This window comes from Manacus candei, unplaced genomic scaffold (genome assembly GCF_025592945.1).
Source record: "Manacus candei isolate 608988 ecotype Guabito, Panama unplaced genomic scaffold, ASM2559294v1 h1tg000011l, whole genome shotgun sequence".
Lineage (NCBI taxonomy): Eukaryota > Metazoa > Chordata > Aves > Passeriformes > Pipridae > Manacus > Manacus candei.
The window spans coordinates 891390-914022 of NW_026138059.1; the positions used below are offsets into that span (position 1 = coordinate 891390).

At 37.9% G+C, this 22633-nt stretch overlaps 1 protein-coding gene across 2 annotated transcripts in view; it reads left to right on the forward strand.

Annotated features, from left to right (window-relative positions):
• SMC6 (structural maintenance of chromosomes 6) overlaps positions 1-22633 on the forward strand; it is a 39408-nt gene that overhangs the window by 5680 nt on the left and 11095 nt on the right. For both annotated transcript variants that reach the window (XM_051778285.1, XM_051778286.1), the window contains exons 3-20: positions 1599-1747; positions 4371-4488; positions 6403-6508; positions 8243-8379; positions 8933-8994; positions 9881-9961; positions 12589-12690; positions 12881-13000; positions 13100-13195; positions 14204-14350; positions 14703-14791; positions 15299-15463; positions 16461-16639; positions 17687-17888; positions 18024-18138; positions 19141-19301; positions 20442-20577; positions 21664-21744. In XM_051778285.1, the coding sequence (XP_051634245.1) occupies positions 1604-1747; positions 4371-4488; positions 6403-6508; positions 8243-8379; positions 8933-8994; positions 9881-9961; positions 12589-12690; positions 12881-13000; positions 13100-13195; positions 14204-14350; positions 14703-14791; positions 15299-15463; positions 16461-16639; positions 17687-17888; positions 18024-18138; positions 19141-19301; positions 20442-20577; positions 21664-21744 (2241 nt within the window). In that variant the 5' untranslated portion in view covers positions 1599-1603. The remainder of the gene's footprint in view (positions 1-1598; positions 1748-4370; positions 4489-6402; positions 6509-8242; positions 8380-8932; positions 8995-9880; positions 9962-12588; positions 12691-12880; positions 13001-13099; positions 13196-14203; positions 14351-14702; positions 14792-15298; positions 15464-16460; positions 16640-17686; positions 17889-18023; positions 18139-19140; positions 19302-20441; positions 20578-21663; positions 21745-22633) is intronic.

Sequence of the window (22633 nt, forward strand, 5' to 3'; positions counted from 1 at the left end):
TGGGAGTGGGGGCAGTACCTGCCCGTGGGGCTGGCCCGGCCCAGCTCGGCTCCGTCGCTGTGCCTGCCGTGGGCCAGGTGCCATGTGGCTCAGGCTGTGGCCACTGCCCTGGCCCAGGCCGGCTCAACTCCAGCGCTGTTCCTGCCCCGAGCTGGGGCCCCAGGGCCCGGGCCCGGGGGCTTCTGTCAGCAACCCCCCTGGCTCCAATTTCTTCTGCACAACAAACTTTTGTCCTTAAATAAGTTGTCACAGAGGCACAACAATTGGCTCTCCCTTGGCCAACAGCAGGAAGTCCCTCCTGTAGCCAGCTTTCATTGGCTCCACGGGGGGGGGGAACTTCTAGCAGCTTCTAACAGAAATCACCCCATGTAGCCCCCCCCCAGCTACCAAAAAAAAACCAGCCACAGAAACCCACGACAGTGAATGTTAATTACATTTAATGCCTCTGAATTTTGCTCAGACTGGTGATGTGCATTAAAGTTAGTTGCTATCTTTCTTAGAAGGGAGCTTGAGACAAAATTTTAGTACAGAGTTGAGTAGGAGAGCATAACTCCATTTCAGAAAAGTTTTGATGTTGGAAAACTATGCAAATGATTTGAATTTTAGCCTGTTTTGGATGATGAGCAGTAGCTGACTAAACTACTAACAAGTAAAAAGACCATGCATTGCATTTGTGTAAACAAGACCTTGCTTCTACTTTGGGCAAGTATGTCAACTTCCATTTGTATAGGCCTTTGGGACTCCAGGACTCTACATGAAAAATGTAATATGTACTTTTAGGGGAATAAAAACAGTGCCGTAAGCTTAAAGTTACGGAGAATGTGAAATTTTGATTAATCCTAATGCCTTTTTCAGTTTAATATGACTTTAGTAAAGCTTGTTACTTTTGCAAAATTCATTTCAGACCAGTCCTATTAGTGCTGGAAGTCTGTGTGTTATTTACTGATTTTTTTAGAGGAAATATATGCATATGTTCTCTATAGAGAGAGAACTATTATCCTTCATTAGGAGAATAACAGCATTCTGTTTACTGTGATCACACTACACTGCCTCGCATGTAAGAAACAGCACAGGAACAATGTTATGAGTCTGAATTTTCCTTTATTCTACTCCTGTGTGTTCCACATATAAATTTTCTAGGCTTTTGTCAACCACAAATAATTAATACATTTTCTTTTTAGCTGTGCAGCTTACTTTAATCATATCTGCATTGATGCTGCTGATCACACTATGTTAGTTTCTTTTTACCACCTGATCCTCAACTCCATTGCTAACCAAAAACAATTCTAGCAAATATTCCAAAGACTAATGTACCAAGGAAAACAGAGTTAAGGTTGATTTTACTGTTAATCAACAAATTCAGCTTGATTAGAATTATGAAGCTGTGTTTCTTTTGTTCTCATGCAACTCTTTCATAGTACACTTAGGCTTAAATTACCAATATTTCAGTTCTGAAAAAGTATTTGTGCAATGTTTGCTATGATCTTAATATTTCTTTTATCAAATTAAATAATTTGGTATGTCTGTGCTATCACCTTTGGGTATGTTTTCATCTAGAAGACTGAAACCTACAATATTTCATTACTTTCATTTTTCAGCACTCATGGGTAAGAGAAAGGAGGAAAGTATTTCAAAGCCTGGACCCCAGAAAAGGCGGAGACAAGAATACATAGATGAACATAGTGATGAGTCTAATGAAGAAGAAAATTTTGAGTCATCCACTGATGGTAATGCCTCCTCACAGCTGGTAAGTTGTTTAAAAGGTCTTAGAGGTGAAGGTAGAAGAAAAAGTTGTGCTTGTTTAAATAAATATCTTGGATGTAGGCTTCAGTAGAACAAATATAAAAGAAACTAGAGGTACTGTCTGTGATGTTCATTCTTACCTTATTTCTTTTAGGTCATCTAGTTATAACAGTTGATCATAAAATAACAATATTCTGGTTTTACAGAATGAATACTACTGAAGTTGTCAAGTAATCAAATAAAGGAAATGGATTTTTGTAGAACCATGATATATTTTGTTTATGTTTGTAGTAACAGCATAGAAAATATTTAAAACTAATTATTTACTAAAAGAAGCACCAAATACTTGTTTGTTTTGGATAGCTGACACTTTCAAATGTCTAAAAAAATCTAGTGTTTGAAATGCGAATTTTGGTGGAAATGAAACTTGAAAACAGGAATATTATTTTTTCTGCTTTTCTTTTAGTGGTCGAATTAAAATTTGATGGAGTGTGCTGGTTTAGAGGTAAACCAGCAGGGGAAATGAACTCAACTCAAAAGAGAGATTATAAATCAGAATAACAATTTAATAAAATAATACAATAAGTGCGATTATACAGACAAACAATTGGTTTTAACCCACAAAACCCAAATATATAACTCAGCACCCTGGGGCATGAACAGAGTGGTGTTCTTTGGGCCCCCTGAGTCCAAAGGGAAAGGAGAGGGGGAAACCTGTTGGTGAGAGTACTGGTGGAGTCTGGTCAAGTGTGGTGATTGCAGTCTGGTTGAAAAAAGTGGGGGTTGCAGTCCGGTTGAGGGTGGTGGTCTCAGTCTGGTTGAGGGTGATGAGCTGCAGTCTTCCTCTGGATCCCATGAGTGGTAAAAAGGTTCCAAAACTCCCAAGTTTATATATTCTCCAGTTCAGGCAGGAATGCTCAGTCCTTCCCTCAGAGTGGGGAATTCCATAAAAGAGTGTGAGGACAGGAATATCTTCCTATCTCTCAGGCTTCTTAATGCCTAGTTTATAGCCTGAGGAGTCAGGCTCTATGGGCAGAGGGTGTAAATAGTCTATTGATACCAGTTTCTGGGAAATGGCATGGAAGGCTATAGAATACACAGTTTTGGGTTACACCCATCCAGTGATGAATTGGTCCCAGCTGTTCTAACTAGGACATGGAGGAATTTTAAAAAATAATTTCTGAAATTGAAAATACTGTCTTGTGTATTATCCTGTTCTGTGTGTTTAGACTGGACATTAGGAAACATTTCAGACACCAGACCAGGCTTCTGTGATGGGTTGACCCTGGAGACACCAAGTATGCACCAAAGCTGCTCTGTCACTGCCCTCCTCACATGGGCAGGGGAGAGAAAATATAACGAAAGGCTCATGGTTGAGATAAGGGCAGGGAGAGATCACTCACCAGTTACTGTCACAGGCAAAAGAGATTCCACTTGGGAAAATTAACTGAATTTATTAACAAATCAGGATTTGAGAGATAATGAGAAATAAACCGAAATCTTAAAACACCTTCCCTTCCTTCATCCCTCCCTTTTTCCTGGGCTCAGCTTCACTCCTGATTTTCTCTCCATCCTCCCCTCCAGCAGCACAGGGTGTGGGGGAGCGGGACCTGTGGTCAGTTTGTCACACATGGTCTCAGGCGCTCCTTCCTCCCCAGGGGAGGACTCCTCACATTTCCCCTGCTTGAGTGTGGATCCCTTCCATTGGATGCAGTCTTTCAGAAACAGACTGATCCAGTGTGGGTCCCCTGCTGAGTGACAAGCCCTGGTAGCAAACCTGCTCCAGCATGGGCTTCCCGAGGAGTCGCAGCCTCCTTTGTGAATCCACCTGCTCCATCATGGGCTGCAGGTGGATCTCTGCTCCCCTATGGGCCTCCATGGGCTGCAGGGACACAGCTGCAGGGAAATCTCATCTCTGATGCCTGGAGCACCTCCTGCCCCTCCTTCTGCACTGACCTTGGCGTCTGCAGGGCTGTTTGTCTCACATATTCTTACTCCTCTCTTCTCTGGCTGCAATTGCTGCAATTGCAGTTTGCCCTTCTTAATTCTTATCCCAGAAGTGCTACCACCATTGTTGATGGGCTTGGTCTTGGCCAGCAATGGGTCTGTCTTAGAGCTGGCTGGCATTGGCTCTGTTGGACATCAGGAATCTTGGGGCAGGTTCTCCCAGGAGCCACCCGTGTAGCCTCCTGCCCCTCCCACTACCAAAATCTTGCCACTCAAACCCAGTACAGATTCCTGGAGGGGTGGTGAGTGCCCCAAGCCTGCCAGGATTTAAGAGGTATTTGCCAATGCCCTTAATAACATGCGTTAATATGGTCAGCCAACTGTGTAGAATCTATTGTCTTAATATTTTTGTTGTATTAATTATAAGTTAGTAATGGGGAGAACTTAAAGTTACTATGAGTGAGCAGTCAGCTTTGGAAACTTTTCTTTCTATTTTATTGCATAACTGCTCTGTAGCAAGCAACTACATAGTGTCATGAAACCCTTCTGTTTCCTTGCAGCTTGTAACCGTTGATGCTTTATATTATTCTGTCATTTTAATGCTCATTATTATTAAAATATATAAACTGTATCTCATTAAAATGCATAAGTAACTCTAGTTTTCACTGTTCATTCTTTAGACTGCTGGTGAAGTTGGGATAATTGAAAGTATCCAGCTGAAGAACTTCATGTGCCACTCAAATCTGGGGCCTTTTCAGTTTGGATCAAATATCAATTTTGTTGTTGGAAGCAATGGAAGTAAGTATTAATTGCATAATTTCTTTGTCAAAGAACACTTTTGTTAATAATTTAGAAGATGTAATGTTTATTTGAAAAAGAATTATTTGCCATCTTTTAGGCATGGACTTGGGAGCCACACAGGTCTATCCCACTAGGGCAAGGCTGATGAAAGAGTTAGGTCTTAAATGTGGAGATTTTTGCAAAACATAATGTAAATATAAATATTTTCTTAGCAAAATAAATTTATATTTGAACTAAATGTACTTGTATGTTTATTATTAAATACACAGTAATTGTCCAAGTGCCTGCAGTGCCCATTGCTAAGGTTGGAGGAGCCTCAGTGGTTGTACTGGGGGGTTGGAGTACTGGCTACTAGTTTCTAAATGCTAAACAAGATCTGAGCCACATTCAGCAACATCCTACTTCCTGATGGTTTCAACTTTCCAAGGGTATTCAAAATTTTCAGAATTCTCAAGTGCTGTTCTAATTAGCCTGGAGAAGAAGGGGAAGATTCCTCCCGCGTAGGCTGGCTCTCGGAGAGGGAAGGTAGGAGGTGTAATGGTCAATAGTTGCCACTAGGTGGCCCCCGAGGCCCAGGCGTGAAGGAGATGCTGAGCGCACGAACCAGGCCAGACTCACAACCAGTTCTGTCACATCATGTGAGCCAGTATTACAAAGTACTGCAAAATGATAACCTTAGCCCAAGCCCCAGAGGTGATGAACACCAAAACGGGGAACACATCCTGCGAGGAAGGTGTTGCATAATGCAACTCTGAGAACTAATGCAGTGAATCTGAGAGCAAATGAATCGACATTGTGACCAGCAACTATTAAACTGAATTATAATGAAAGCTTACAAAAAATTCATTTTAACACACTCTGGTCATATCTGTCATTATGTCAACCCTTTGAGCCCTGTGATGGGCACCAAAAATGACTGTTGTTGTTTAATCCCATCTGGGAACTAAACACTGTGCCACTGCTTGCTTACTCCCCTGCGTCCCCCAGTGGACTGGGGAGGAGAATCTGAAAAAGGTAAAACCTGTGGTTTGAGAGAACAGTTTAATGACTGAAATAAAATAAATTATAATAATAATTATAATAAAAACCAGAAAGAGAGGAATAAAACCCAAGATAAACAAGTGATGCACAATACAGTTGCTCACAACCATCCCATCCTGAGCAGCAATCAGCACCTCCTGGCCAACTCCCCCCGTTCATGCACTGGGCATGGCATTCTATTGTATGGAATATCCTCTTGGCCAGTTTGGGTCAGCTCTCCTGGCCATTCTCCCTCCTGTCTTCTTGTGCTCCTCCTGACAGAGCATGAGACCCTGAAAAGTCCTTGATTTGGGTAAACACTACTTAGCAACAACCAAAATGTCAGTGTGTTACCAGCACTGTTATCATACTGAACCCAAAACACAGCACTGTACCAGCTACTAGGAAGCAAAATCAGGACAGTAGGCCATGTAGAAACTATTATAGGAAAAGGAAGTGATATTTATACAAGCTAACTTCTTGTGAAGAGAGAAGTAAAAATTTAAAACATAAATTTTGAAAGAGACCTCAAAACCTTTCAGATATTAGGTAAATGGTAATACATGTTTGATTTCTTTGTTGTATACATGTTTTTAGTATGCTTTTAAGGAAGGAGACATTCCTTCCTCCTGACCTAGGACATACTGAATGCAAATTGCTAGATAGAAGTAACAAGTTTGGCTCAGCATGTTGGGTTATTTTAGGGAGAACCATAGAAATGGCAGATACTTTCCTAGTGTTATTGTTATTTTAAATGATTTTTCAATAAGGACAGAATTTGGACTTCTGTTGCATGAATATATAACCAGTCAAACAAAAATCTGTAATATGGGTGCACTGGAGAAGTTACAAGAACTTCCCTTTAAAACAAGTTCAATGCTTCTATTACAGGTGGAAAAAGTTCTGTTTTAACTGCTCTTATTGTTGGACTTGGTGGAAAAGCTACTGCCACTAATAGAGGTTCCTCATTAAAAATGTTTATTCGAGATGGAGAGACGTAAGTAAAACTTCTTTAGTTTTAAAGTTGCATATGCTGTTTAGTCATTCAGGTTAGCTGATGAGTTTTCTGTTTACCATCACTTTCTGCATCTTCTTATTGGATCCACCAGGCTTCAATAAAAAACAAAACAATGGAGACCTTATTTAAACGACCCCCCCAAAAAAAAACTACAAACAAAAAAAATTAGAAATTTTACAAGTAGTATACTGCTATTTCTGAATGTTGTGTTTGTAAAACCAGCTGGAAATGACACTGCAAACAGCTGTTCCTCTTCCTCTCCATCTGCTACTGTGAGAGAGGGACAAAAACAGATTATGGGTTGAGATAACAATTTACTGAAAAAAACCAGCAATGAGATAAGGAAAACAAACAGTAACAGCAACAATACTAATAACAACAGTGTATAAAAGAAGGTGATTACATGCAAAAGTGCTCACTGAGTCCGACTCAACGTGACTGCACCACAGCCCAAGCCTCACGGCTCCCCAGACAAAGAAGAAAATGTTGGATGAAAGTGTCTATATCCCCCCCCTTCCCCAAGCCTGGGCCAGTGAAGAAAAAAACCAATGGTAGACAGATTGTCCACACCCTCTCTCCCTGCCCAGGCTTGAGACAACGAAAAGCAGTGATGGACAAACCCCCCAAGAGGACTGGAGCCACCCCACTGCTCCACATGCTGCCTGCTTTCCCTGGAGGAAAGGAACAAAATGGCAGCAGTTCCACATCGTGTTCCCCTTTTCTTTCACCCACAGCCACATCCCCCAGTGATGACGTGGGTGGCATAGAATAACAATCCCACTCCCTTACAGCAGCTGTGAGAAAATAAGCTCTGACCTGGCTGAAACTAGGACACTGAACTAGCTAACATGGCAGTATGTCCTCTGTATTGCCCTGTTCTCATGTGTTACTTCTGCTATGTAATTCCTACCGAATAATCGAGTTCATTACAGAAAAATCCTACGTAACTAGTTACTGTTATGCAAGCAGCGAGATTAATTACTTTTCAATCTTTCTGGGGACGTGAATGAATATGCAATATAAAGACCTTGAGTTACAGATGGATATTTAAACATGCAGGAAGTGGATTCATGTCTGCTGTAAGAGCGGGAATAACATGTTCAGGGGAATCGATAACAAAAGAGGTTTAGGAGTTTACATTTACATAAAGCTGTAACTCGGAGTTCCAGACTTTTCCTTTCAGAGGTGCTTCGAGTAAATTTTTCGCAGTACCTTCCTTATGTGTATTAACCTAATGTTTCAGCATTCACTCAAGAAACAGAAAATAGGAATTCAGAAGTGAAAGCATATCTCATCTTTTCTCTAAGAATGCCTTAAGCATTCTGGTATAGATTACTTTGGTTAGGCTGTAGAAGCCAAGCAACTGTTTTCTACAGAAGCCAGTCTGAAAACAGGAGAACGACAAAAAAGCAACTTGAATCTGCAACCTAAAAATGGGTGCACTCAGATGGGAAGGGAAGGTGGGGGAAATCTGCTCTTCCAACTATTTACTTTTGGGTGTTGCATGAAGAAGGTGCAAACAGATAGTGTATGGCAGCCTTTCTGGATTTGTATCTGATATATGTTGTTCTCATTGGTACTATGACTGACTTGCAGTTTTGACCTGTAGTAAACCTGACAATTTGTATGTAAAATTAGAATGTTCTGATTTCTTTTTGTTAGATTTGAAATTAATTGCAGTTGTCTTTTTTATTATTTTCATGGTTTTTTTAGTTCTGCAGATATTTCCATAACTTTGCGAAACCAGGGCAGAGATGCATTTAAACCAGAAGTGTATGGGAACTCTATTATTGTGAATCAGCGCATTAATCAGGAAGGAAGCAGAAGTTACAAACTGAAAAGCAAATCTGGTTGGTGGTAGTTTGCTTTGTTCTCAGTCTTAAAAGTTCTTTAAATGTTTTCATTGCTTTAAATGATGTTAGTAAAGGATGATGTTATTTCATAGAATCATTCAAGGATGATGACACTGTCCATTTCTTGTGTGTTTACCTCAGACTAAGAATATTTTAATATGTCAAAAGCATTATGTATTTATTGATATATATTATATCTGATGTCAGGTTCTGCATTAGGTATTTTTTTTACAAAAATCTGATTGTATGATGATGGTGAACATAGTTCTTTTAATCTTTTTGAGGTTCTGTTGAGTTTGCTGATTTACCTATATTCTGTCACAGATGGTTTGTGAGGCAACGAGGGACTTGAATTAGAAGTCCTTCTGTGCAAATGCAAATATATTAGAAAAAAAACCCAAACAACCAGTGTTTCTCATTTAGGACTACATCCATGTTACAAAAAATTAGTCAAATTTTTTACATTGCTACACTGAACAACAGACTGGGGCATTGTACATCTCTTTACTTTGGACCCATTGGTATTTTTCCTCTGTTTTTTTTCCATTAGGAACCTTAATTTCTTCAAAGAAAGAAGAACTCGTAAAAATACTGGATCATTTTAATATACAGGTAGTTGCTGTGTTTAAATTCTGTGCAATTTCAGACATCAGCATGCGATATTATAATTCCCTCATTAAAAAGCAGTGTTTTCTCATTTCCTTAAATGAGAGAGGTTTATTCCTTCCATGTTATTTCAAAATCAAATGCATCAGCAAAAGAAAAATTGAAATTTATACCTCATACAGTTTAGAATAAGATTCTGTCCCAGGCAGATGCGTATTTGCTATCATCTGTGAGCCAAGAGTCATGTAGCTTGTTGATGAAAGTCCTTGCATAGGTTTCTTTTGTATCTGGAGGGAGTTTTTATGCTGATTATTTTAGTGTTTTCTGTGGAAGAAATTTGAGTGTGTTTTTGCTGCTTAAGTGGTTAATGAAAGATCAGGTAATGCACACGAAGTTTAAAATATTCAACATACTTAGAATTTCAAGTAACACAGACTTCAGTTAATATGTATTGATTTTTTTTTTGTGTAAACTTCTGTAAGAATATATGGGTCAATTCATTGCATTAAATGCAATACTTTTGATCAATTAAATAATGAGAAATACAACATTGGACAAAATTTCTAATGCTGATCTTGTTAAATAAATGGAACTTACAGACACTGTCTTTATAGAAGTCATCCTCCTGGAAGCAGCTCCTTAATTGATCTTGCTGTGGTTTGATTTTGTACTTGATGGAGTTGGATTTCTAAAGTTTCTGTTTGTTATTGGTTTTGTGTATTAGGTTTTGTATTTTTTTAAAGAGATGATAGGATTAGAAATCTTAATTTCTGAATCTTATTATTGAATTGCAGTACATGGAACAAGGCGATGGTTTGCTCACTTTCATGGATTTGCAGTCACATGATAACTGTTCTATTCAAAATAAAATGAAAGCGATTATTTTTTGCAGGTAGATAATCCTGTGACTATTTTAACCCAAGAGATGAGTAAGCAGTTTTTACAGACTAAAAGTGAAAGTGACAAGTATAAGGTAAGAAAAATAATTGAGCATTTTGACTAAACATTAGAATACTGATTTCAAATTTTTAGAAGCAGCATTTGGATGGAAAAAAATATCAGATTCCTTGATTTTAATAACCTGTGGTGGTTTAACTCAGGTAAGCAGCTCAATACCACACAACCACTCACTTCCCTTCTGTGCTTCCCTCCAGCTTGGGATGGGGTAAGAGGAACAGAAGAGTACAATAAAAGAACTTAAAAGGATGAGATAAAAATTATTTTAAAAAAATGTAGAGAAAGCTGGAAGGAGAGAGAAAGAAAGAGAAAGAAAACAAGAGACGCAAAAGCAATCGCTCACCACCTCCAGTTGGTAGACGAATGCCAGACCAGTTCCCAAGCAAAAGATGACTAATCCCCCTAAACCCTCTCATATCCCATTTTTTGCTGAGCATGGCTGCACTGGTGTGGGCTGAGATAGAGTTAATTTTCTTCATGGCAGATAAGGTAGGGCTACCTTGTGGATTTGTGCTGAAAACAGTGTTGATAACATGGAGATGTTTTTGTTACTGCTATTTTTGTAAATGCTGAGCAGTGCTTACTGAACACAGTCAAGGCTTTTTTGGCTTCTCACCCCACCTCACTAGCAAGGAGGATGGGGGTGCACAAGGAGTTGGGAGGGGATACAGCTGGAACAGCTGATCCCAACTGACCCAAGGGATATCCCAGACCATGCAGCATCGTGCTCAGCATATAGAGCTGAGGGAAGAAGAAGGAATTAGAAGACAGAGTGATGGATTTGTCTTCCCAAATCACATGATGGAACCCTGCTTTCCTGGGGATGCCTGAACACCTGCCTGCCCATGGGAAGTGATGAATGAATTCCTTGTTTCTCTTTGCTTGTGTGTGTGTAGCTTTTCCTTTATTAAATTATTTTTATCTCAACCTATGAGTTTTCTCGCTTTTACTTTTCCAATTCTCTCCCCCATCACACCAAGGGGAAGTGAGTGAGTGGCTGTGGGGGGCCGAGCTGCTGGCAGGGGCTAAACCACAACAATGAAGTTTCATGGGGTGGCATATCTGGGATCAACTGCCTGGTTGTATCCCTTCCCAACTTCTTGCACACCCCCCTAATGTACTCACTGGGAGGGCAGTGAGAAACGAGAAGCCTTGGTGCAACAGCTAAAATAGTAGGGTGTTGTCAGTATTGTTTTGATCACACATCTAAAATACAGCACCATAAAAGTTGCTATGAAGACACTTAACTTCATCCTGGACAGAGCCAGTACTCTGTCTGATTGTAGCAGTCATCCACTTGCACAAACAATTTTTTTTAAGTTTATTCTTTCTAAAGAGATTGATAAAATTAAATGTTAGGACACTGCTGAGTTAGTTCATTATTCAGAAATACCAGAGTTGCAAATGAGTGTTTTAGATTGCTCAAATAACCACCAGCACAGGGAGCAGCAAAAGAGCAGGTTTAATATTAAAATGAAAGCACGACAAAGTTTGTTGACGAGGTTCACTCTTCTGCTTACCTGGGTGGTTAAAGCACACAGAGGAAAATCATACTCAAACCTGTAATCTATCAAGCTAAAACTAAAATCAACCTAAAATGATCTACGTAGAGGCTGGTGATGGGAAAAGGGTAAGGATAAAAAGGAGTAAGGGAGACCTGCCCATTAAGTCACAGGGTTCAGAGTGACTTGCCAAACTCAGCCCCAGACTTGACCAATGTTTTAGGCTTAAAGGTTTTGGCAGCACTTAAGCTTGACAGCACTTAGACTGAACAGCACTTAATTGATAGCCTAATTTAAACAATTTAACAGAAGATTCTTATAGAATTTACTATAGCACAATGGTAACTCACTTATAGGCCTAATTTACTTAAGAATCTAAGAAGGTGACATTCATAATACATTTGCTAGAGCATATTCACACACCCACGGGCCTTAACAGTACGTACAAGGTGTATCTCTGAAAAATTCCCATCGAATTCAGGGAAGTACTCATGTTGGATGCCTTTGTATCATCTCAACAGGTTGATCTTTGAGGAGTGGGGGTATCAGCTCAGGCTCTGAGTTGTGAACTTCCAAGTAAATCTGAGAGCTCAGTGGCGCAAGAGGTGTCCCACTCAGAGGGAGATGCTGGTCACTGCCCACTAAGGTCCAAGAGAGCTCAAAGGGTCTCACTTAGGACTGCTGTTTATAGAGCTGCAAAAGAGTGGGCTTTAGTCATAGTAGTGTTCCATCCTCACCACAATTTGGGTTTGTAACTTACTTTGAAAGTTCAGTAACAAAAATGTCGTTCCACATGGGTTGTTATTCAGGCAAGAAAAGTAAGTTTCCAAGGCAGTTTTGTTAAAAACAGGAGCTCATCAGACAGCGTAAGTTCCTGGGAGCAGAGAGTGTTTCCAATATGCTCACAAGGAGCTGAGCCCAGGTGCTGTTCATCAAGGCCAAGGCCTAATGAGCATTTCTGATATCACAGTGCAGGCTGAGAAGGGGATGGAAGTTGTACCACCAGAACCCCACCATTTACTTTACTTTGGGTGTCATTCAGCATGCAGAGAGGTTGGAATGAATGGTCTTTCTGTGGCAATTAAAGTTCACTTAGATAAGGTGCTGAATCTGACATCTGCAAATTTTTATTCCTTTTTAGTTTTTTATGAAGGCAACTCAGCTGGAACAAATGAAAGAAGACTATTCATGTGTTGAGAAAACTCAACAGAATACACGTATTCAGATAGAACAAGGAAGAGAGGTATGTAAAAGTTAAAGTAATTATTAGCACTGATCTGTGCACTGTAAGAACTATAGGACTTGAACTGCATGGTTTTGATTTGATTAGGTCTTAGTGACATTAAATTTTACAAAAAACAAATCTTTCCAAGATTTTGCACTACATCACAACTTTTTGCACTCATGATGAACCTCTCCTTTTCTTTTTTAAGCGTCTTGAAGAACTTAGGCAGATTTATTTAGAAAAAAAGGAACTCTACAAAAGCATTGCATTTGTGAATGACATGCGAAGACGTCTCGAAGAGTTGAAACATAATATGGCATGGGCAGTGGTAAGTGTCTTGCTAAAATATGTTTATTCGTATGAAATGTACTTCTTTCTCAGTCTGTCGCAGACGTTCTGATACATGCTAATATAGGTTTCTTTTTAGGTGAGTGAGATGGAAAAAGAAATAGAGCCAATCAAAGAAGGCATCAAGGCTGAAGAAGCAAATACAGAGTTTATTCAGAAGGTAGAAGAATGGCAGGTACATATACAGTTTAAATCACTCTAGTTTTAATCCCTGCCTCAGAGATCTGTCATGTAGGTTTTCTTGGGTATCATTGCCTACAGAAAAGATCAATGATTTCAGGAGACCTTTGTAAGTCTTTGACTTCTTAAGACTTCTGTAGGTAGAAAGAGTAATTTTGTCAAATATTCATATTCACCTATGAAATATATATTTTTACAGAGAAATGCTAGGCATCATTATTGTGAATTTAGAATCAGAATGCTTTGGGTTGGTTTGGATCATCTAGTTCCAATCCCCATGCCGTGGGCAGGGACACCTTTCACTAGATCAGGTTCCTCAATGCCCCATCCAACCTGGTGTTGAACACTGCCAGGTATGGGGCAGCCACAGCTTCTCTGGGCAACCTGTGCCAGTGCCTCACCACCCTCATGGGAAAGAATTCATTCTGTATATCTAAATTTCCCCTCTTTCAGTTTGAACCCATTTCTCCCTATCCTGTCACTACAAAGGATGAAGAGTTCCTCTCAGGCTTCCTTGTAAGTCCCCTTCAGATGCTGAAAGACTGATATGAGGTCTCCACAAAACTTTTTCTTCTGTTCTCTGGGCTGAACAACCCCAAAACTTTTCAGTCTATTAAAACTTTTTCTCCCAGTTTTCTTTATTAGCATTTTCCTTTTCTAAAAGAATTTTTGTGGATTGGTTTGTTTGTTTTTAAGTATTTGTTTTACAATTGAGGCATTTTTGCATTGGGATGAACATGTCTGTGTAGTACTGAAGGAACATTGTCCAGACACTGGCTTAACTTCTTTTGATGTCATGTTACTTGACCTTATTGTATCAAGAGTCCTGTGTTTGAGTAAACCATGAGATAGAAAAAAAGGTTACCGTTTACTTCACAGATTTGGTAGTCTGTGGGTTTCCTGAGAATGTCCATTTATTAATTTTCATCTTTGCATGTCCGTAGTGGCAATGAAAAATTTTGCTCCATTACTACTTGTATATCATTCTCTTTTTTCACCAAAGGTAAAAGTGAATGAAGCAGAAAAAAAGTACAAAGCAATACTAGACAGATTAGAAACAGTAAGTGAAGAAGCACAAGCCCTTCATCCTCAGTGTATTTCTTTGAAGGCTGAAGTGCAAGCAAAAAGAAAAGCAGTCAATGAAATCGAGGTAGGCGAAAAGTTTGTACCAGTTTAAAGCTTTAATCTTGTCCATGTTCTACCCTTCTGTACTCCTGCATCTTTTTCTTGGCTTCCTAAATCCATAATGCAGCTCAAAACAGGTGGAATTTCCTGCCTAACTGGCAAGTAGTTTCTGGTCAGGGGCCCTGGGGCTTATATCTTTATATAGGTATTAATCAGTGTTAAACTTAGGTCAAAATAAATAAATAAATTTAATTCTTGAAAATCAAGTTATGTTTGTCTGGTTTGGTGCCGTTCGGTATTTATTTACTCAAAAGTGTAGTTCTTTTTGAAATGATTTCTTCTATTTCTTAAATTACTGTATCCTATTTTCTTCATAGGTGGTTTATAATCGTTTCAAAACAGAGTTAAAACGTCTGGGAAAAGACGATGAACAGCTGTGTAAACGAATCGAAGAACTGAAAAGCAGGTAAATACAGATACAGTGATGATGATGTATGTTTATTATACAGGTGTGAAAGCAGCGAGCTCTTCTGATTAATGAGAAAATCTGCAGTAACATAAAATACTTACTTAAACCTTACAGGGTCCAGTTAAATATTTGAATATTTCTGATCCTGTTTCTTTGCATGCCAAGACTTTGACTAGGATGTGATGAGGTAACTGGGTAGCAAAAAGGCTTTTTTTTTTTTTTTGTGATGATAATAGACATTTTCTAGCTTCTGTGATGTCGCAAAACAAATATGCCTTAAACTAAATGCAATAGGAATGTAAATGGAGAGAGTTACATGTGATTACAAATTAAAAAAAAAATAAATAAAAACTGGGATTTATGCTTTGTAGATTTTGTAAATGCACAGAATGTTAGACATAAATTTCTCATACATAAATCTTCTGTCTGCTACAAGTAATAAAGTTCATGTCATTTATAATTCATCAGTATGGTGTTAAAATATTGAAGTATATTCTTTTCTAGTGCTAATCAGGTTCCAGAGCCTGAAAAATTGGAAAGACAAAGGAAAATTGCGCACTTAAGGGAACAATTAAAGGCATTCCGTGACGAAGAAATAATGATTGCTCAGCAGATGGATCAGTTTCAGCAGGCTATATATAAGTGTAGGGAAGAACATGCCAGGGTCAGGTAAGTTATGCTTTTTGAATCTAACTGTTTTCCTTTGTTTTAAGTTATAGAGAGAGATCCCTTGTTGTGTACTTGCGTTCCCTGAAGTATTAGGCTCCAGTTCCTTTTTTTTTTTTGTCCCCTTGTTTATCTTAGCACTCGTTAAACTTTTTCTTTGACACTTCCATGACTTAATTGAAAAACTTTTGGAAAATTAAGAAAACTGTTTTGTCATTAAAAGTGAAAGTTTTTAGTAATTTAAAACCTGCTATAAATCCATGCTGTCAGTTTAATATCCTTCTTTCTTCTTTCCACTATCTGTATCTTACTCTCTTATCATCCTGTGGGCAGATTATGATTGAAATTTTTTTTGTTAGTTTAATACACTGGTATATCCTGATAGGATGGCACAAGATATGTAAAACATTATAAGAAAATATATACACTTAGGAGTAATTATTGCATCTCTAGTTAAGGCACATTCATAGAGGCTTTGAGGCAAGTGATTCAAGTACCAATTTAGTCCATACCCAAGCTGGAAAACCAAAGCACTCTGGCTTTGATTTGGAAACCCAAACTTGAACAGTATTATCAGAGGGGATTATGACAATGTCATTTATTGTCTTGAGGGATTTGAGAATTGTTGCTTATTGCACTTGGTGTATTAGTTTAAACATCTTTTATCAATTATTATAACCAATTCTTACTTTGTATTCTGTTGAAAGTCTTTTAGAAGACAGTGAAATTGAAGCATGTAATTAGAAATAAAATAAATTTATTATAATTTTTTAGAAATAAAGTCTTGTAAAACTGTTGCAAAGTAGTAATTTTCTCTCTTGTTTTTTTGTCTCATGTTTCTTGAAACTATGAAAATATTGTTGCATGTTCACTGTACCTAGGTGTACATTGAACTACTGACATTTTGATACACTGTGCTATTAGGAATTGAAAGACAAGGCTTTATAATTTTTTTAGTCCAATTAAGGCTCTATACTGAAAAAAATTTCTGTTCTCTTAGGAGAGAAAACGCTGATGTGCAACAAGCACTGGATGCCAAGCAGAAACAGCTAAGAGAGCTGAAAGACAGTAAAACAGATACTTTGAAAAGATTTGGACCACATATACCCGAATTTGTTGAAGCAGTTGAAACAGCCTATAAGCAAGGGCACTTTAACAAAAAACCTCTTGGACCTATAGGTAAGAATAACTGCTGAAACAGGCACATTTTCTCATAGGACTTCTTGTGTGGCTGCTAATGAAAACAGTGGTCTTTCAGGAAAATTATTTGTTCTTTAAGGAGTTTCAGATATATATTTTTCTTCTGTACTTCCAGAACTAAAAGTTTTATCCTGGTAGGTTATCTTTTGCTCCTGTCATGAACTTGCTGACATCTTCTTGTTTTTCTCACTTTCCAGCTGTTTGAGTTGAGGTATTTTATGTAGCTAAAATAGCAATCTTTCAGTGCACCCCTCCAACTCCCCCACAGCCCCAAAGCATCAGACTGCTGTGCTTTGGGTGCCCCGGTGGGTAGCACTATCCAGATCTTAGACAGATTTTGTTCAAAGTGTCCAGTGGCTGACTTGTGGGCTTGTCAAAGTCCAGATGTTTTGGGTGGATCAACTCAGACAGACCCAGCTGAGATTTTCTTGGGAAGTTGGCCTTTATTTGTTTTCTGTCCAGCTCTGACAGTGGCTGCTGTTTTCAGTTTGTGTATGGGAGCAAAGACTTCAGCATATTCTGGATGTGAAGGCCAAGTATTAAAGTACGTGGCATTTACTGCAGAGTAAGAACATGTACTACAGAAGACAGGTGATAGATATAATGGAAATCTTCATGTTTAAGTTGCAGCATAGTTGTTCCACTGCCTTCATCCTTAAAGCATTAAATTGTTGATAAACCATCTTTGCCTTTGTACACTACTGCTGAGGTGCCATAAAATTGGTACCCTAAATGCAAGTTAGTAGACACCGGTCAAAAATCTTGAAAGAAAATGTAGGCCTCCAACTATGTGTACGTGCCTCTAGGAACAGAAATTATATATTTATGTTCTCAGGGTAGCTTGTCTGTTGTGGAGTTTTTTATCTTTTAGTCAACTTCTTAATTTTTTTTTCTGTTTGTAAGAAAGGTTTATTTTAGACTCTTAAAAAAAACCTGCAGCACAAGACAACAATTAGTAAAAATATCCTACTGAATGTTTTGTCGTGGAACACAGCTCCTAAAGCCTTGCCTCTTATGTTTATTTAGGTGCTTTCATTCATCCAAAAGATCCTGAACTGACCTTGGGTATCGAAGCCTGTTTAAAGGGCCTAGTTCATGCATTTTGCTGTGATAATCATAGCGATGAAAGAACTCTGCAGTTATTGATGTCAAAACATTATCCACATGGATTTAGACCTCAAATAATTGTAAATAAATTCCAGCATAAAATTTATGATGTTAGACCGAGGTAAGTTATGTTTTGAAATTTGTTGCTTAGCCTTCATGGTTCAAATTATTAGTTGAAAAGAACTATTTTTGATTTTTTTTTTTTTAAGAATCTCTTGTGAGTTTTATAAATGATATTTTTTCTTCTTTTCTTCAGAGCTGTTTATCATCCAGAATTCCCATCAGTACTGACAGCATTGGAAATAGATCATGTAATGGTTGCCAATTGTTTGATCGATGTGAGGGGTATAGAAAAAGTCCTGCTGATTAAAGTAAGGCTTTAGGCTCCCTGTTGGTCTTTAAAGAAACTTGTTTTCTCTTTGTGGAGCATCTGGAACCTTCACTGGTAGTGTCTGTAATGGATAAAAGGGGTAGAGCAAGTTTTGTTTCCCTTCCTGCCTGAGGAGAGGTGAGGACCCGGATGGAACTAACGACGCTTACTTTTTGTGGATTTTATTTTCCTCCAGAATCTCTTGTCCCAGTTTGTCCTCTGGCATTCCTACTGGAAAACAGGCAGCTCATGCTCTGTCGAGCGCAGAGCTGTTTATCAAGCGTGGCTGTCACTGAATGTATGTACAGCTGAACTTTCTAGGCTTTTCTCATGGCAGGAATACTAGATTTGTTATTCCCCTCCTGCCTTACCTAATCACTGATTTTCATAATGTTACCATCTTTGAGCCCTGCCTGAACTATGTCAATTGAATGTGAAGTATTGCGTGGAAGAACTGATGCTTCTGAATAGAGAACACTATTGCCTTGGACAAAGGCACTTGTGACCCCTTAGTCTGGCACTGTCAATGTTTTTTTTGGAACATGTTTTTTGGTAATGTTACTGACATTAAACTTTAATTGAACATTGTTTGATGTACTTCATACCTTGCTTTGGAAGATGGTTTCCTGTATGTTTATTTCACTTCTGACTGCTAAATACACTGTGCATAGTAACCTTTTGGTTAGTGGGGGTTTATTTCCCATGGCAAATTACAAGGGATTGATTAGACTACAGAATTTACAATGTAGATAAATTTGTAAAAGAATAAAATAAATGAGTTGCTAGACTTACTGGGTTCTTGAGGACAGAAATGTCTTGTTCAACTAAGAAAAGTAGATTCTTGACATTATAAATTTTTTTCCACATTCTTTCATTACTGTATTTCTTATTTCATTAGGAATTGAAATTACTTCTGGATGAGAGCATCTAGACAACTTTTAAATTGTTATCTTTAATTGTTGTTGCTTTTCTATTGGTATGATAAGGCCATTGTGTTTTTCAGAGCAACCGTAGAGCTCGTGAGGTAATGCAGTCCAGTCATCCCCCAGCAAACTGTAAAGAAGCTTTCACTGGTGAAGGTGATCACGTCTTTGAAAGACGGTATTACTCTTCCAATTACTCCAGACCCAAGTACCTTAGTCAAGATGTTGAAGCAGAAATAAGGTTAGCATCTTGTAATGTTGTGTTTGTAAAAACTGTACTTTTTGACATGAGTAGTGGAATTGCTTATTTCTCTATTTGCATGTACACTGCTCTCTAATCTCTCCATTTTCTTTCTGAGATTTACACTTCCCTCTTGAGAATTCTAGAAAATCTCTTTATTTCAGTGCCTTTCTGTGATAGGTACAAAGCTGCATTGTATCTAGTTATCTTTCAGCTTGTGACAAGTAAGGATTTGTTGTGCTGGATACTCCAGGAAATCTTTCTACCTTCTTTTTTAGTTTACAGTTGGAGAAAATGAGTATGGAGTCAAAGCTGTTTCTTTTAAAATCTAACACTTGAACAGTGGAGTCATAGTTTTCTGTAAGGGAAACCTGATTTTCCAAACCAAAGTTGTTAGCACATATGCTACTACTGGTTTCAAACTTTGCATCTGTGCTTTCTCAGGCTTTTGACTTCATTCATGGCAGGTATCTCACCTTTTATATTTTTAAGGTTTTTCTCTCTCATTGCTTAGTTATTGGTATTTAAAAAAGCAAAATGTACTTCAAAGATTGCAAAAGAACTGTCAATAAACAAATTGGCAACAATAGATTACTTTTGAGGCTCAGATTGTCTTAGAGACATATGAGGTAAATATTTTAATTTTAGTATTAATAGCTGATAGTATAGACTGAATTGAATGTTAAAATTAATTTCTATGAACTCAAAAGTTTTAAATATGTCTGTTAACTATACTTTCTTCATGTTGGTATATAATGAACTTCACTCAAAGATTATCTTAACTTTCTGTAGTGGTTTAAAAAAAACAGCTGGGAATTAAACCTCAAATAAGCCACTCCACTTCCACTCACCCCCCTCCAGTAAGAGAGGGCAAAGGCAGAGACTATGAGTTGAGATGACAGTTTACTGAAAACAAACAGCAATGGAATAAGAAATGCATAGTAATAGCAACAACCAGGACACTTTCAAAGTGTGACAGGAATTCTATTGCTAGTTTTGCCATGGAGAAATGATGTAGGCTAGTTGAAAAAGAGTGCATTTTTACGCTTTGTCTTGTCATTCGCGTAATTTTTGTGGTTTTCTGTGTGTGTCATAAATAATACCTGTGTAATATATCTCAATATCACTTTGTTTATAAAGTCACTTGGATAAAGAGATTGAAAGCAAAAGAGCACAGTTGACAGCATCTCAGCAACGTTTATATTCCATTGAAAATGAGATTAGGCAAAATGAAGATCATCTTTATGGTCATCGACGACACCAAAAAGAACTACAGGTAAAAATAAGAACAGTGTTAGTTTTTAGAAACTCATCAGTCTTTCCCTATTTCATTTTGACTTCTGCAATGTATTTTGACTGAGTGATAGTTTTTAATGTTTATCCTTACTTTTGTTGTTTGCTTTCCTGTTTTTTACATTCTTAATATACTCTCATAATTTAGGACAGAATGATAGGACATCAGTCCTAACATATGCTGTTGTTTCTGTTTGATATCTTTCTTTCCCTTTGTGCAAAATCTCACAAATTTCTACTGCTTGTTTTGACACTAATAGTGCACGGAGCAGACACTTACACCATATAATCCTTCTCCTTTATTTCTCTTGAGGCTTGCCTCTTCATTCCCAGAATCTTGCTTGTTGTCATGCTCTTCATATAGACTCTTATCCCATTTTGGTATGCTGGGACATGTCACATCTTTAAGTTTTCTTAATTTTAATTTCTTTAAAACCATTTTACAACTGTTAGCTTCCTTTTTGTGTTTTCTGGTACTCCTAGGTAGGAGATTGGGTACTGGAACAGGCTCCCCAGGGAAGTGGTCACAACACCAAGCCTGACAGAGTTCAAGAAGCGTTTGGACAATACTCTCAGGCGCATGGTGTGACTCTTGGGGATGGTCCTGTGCAGAGCTAAAGGTTGGACTCGATGATCCTTGTAGGTTCTTTCCACTCAGCATATTCTGTTATTCTGTGATATATATTTGTGGTGGCCAGTGATGCTCCAGGTAGGCAGTGTAAGCTAATACATGCTATATAAGGCTATATTCGGTAAATTACAAATAAGAAGCAGCAAAAAAACTGGCATGTGGACTGAAATGCTGAAGATAAATATTTGAAGAAAAAATAAAATGTATTTTATTCAATTCTTATGTTAAATACAAATGAAATAATGATTTTAAGTGCACATGACTTTCAGATCAAGTTATATCTTATGAAAATTAATTCCATAGGTAGGTGTGAAGAGTTGTCTTTTGTTAGTCACTAATGAAACTAAAAAAAATCAAATATCTTCTGTGATGACTTAAATGAACAAATGTGAAGTTTTCTCTTTAGTTAACTTAAGGATGTGTTTGGATTTTTTTCAGATAAAAATCAGAACAACAAATGGAGAAATAGTAGATCTTGAAAATGTGGAAGAACACCAGTCAGTGGACATCCGTATATTAGTAAGAATAGATTATCAAATTATCTCTAATCAGCATATGAAATTATGTCTTTTAATGTTGGCAGTGTTTTGAAATAAGCAAAGTTGGATGAATAGTCAAGAATGTAACACTTGCTGAAATTGTAAACATTTCTGTAAATGATTTTATTTATTTTTGGTGATTTTTAAAAATATTTTCCTTCTTTTTTCTATCTTTCTCTTTGATCTTGTGCTTCCTTTCTCTCTTCCTCTTCCCCTTCTTCCTTTTCTTCTTCTGCCTTTTTCTTTCCTCATTCCAGACGTGTAGTGCTGTAAGACTGTGGTTAGGGAGAAGTGACATTGTAGGTTTGAAGGTCAGAAGTGGCATCATCAAAGCATAGGTAAAGGCTACCCTGAAGCATAATTAATGCCACAGCACAGCTGCTCTGCCCTGAACCCACAGGTTCTTCCTTTGCTGTAGCTTCACCATGCACAAATTTCAAATTCATGTATTGCCCTAGGGAAGGACATGGTAGGATGATGGTTCCTTCAAAGTTCTTATTGTTATCAATGTGTTCTTAGAATGTGTGCAAAGTAGTTTAAGAATAGAGAAAATTTTTGATGATCTATTGTGATTTGTGTATTGGTGGCTGTGAATTTGAACTGTTGCTCTGTAATATGCTGATGTATAGATGGCCAAGATTTAATTCTGAGAATTATGCTGCTAATAGTAATCTTGACTGCAGTTGTTTCAGTTAAATTCCATGGCGGTTTCCCCTCTGTTTTATGTGGGATCAACAAGAGTCTAAGTTGACCAGATTTTTTTTTTCTTTAATCACATCTGGTGTTGGCACAAACTCACCCTTCTTTTGGTAGTCTGTCTTTCAGTGTGTATACACACATGTGTATGTAACTAAACATTTCAAAATTTA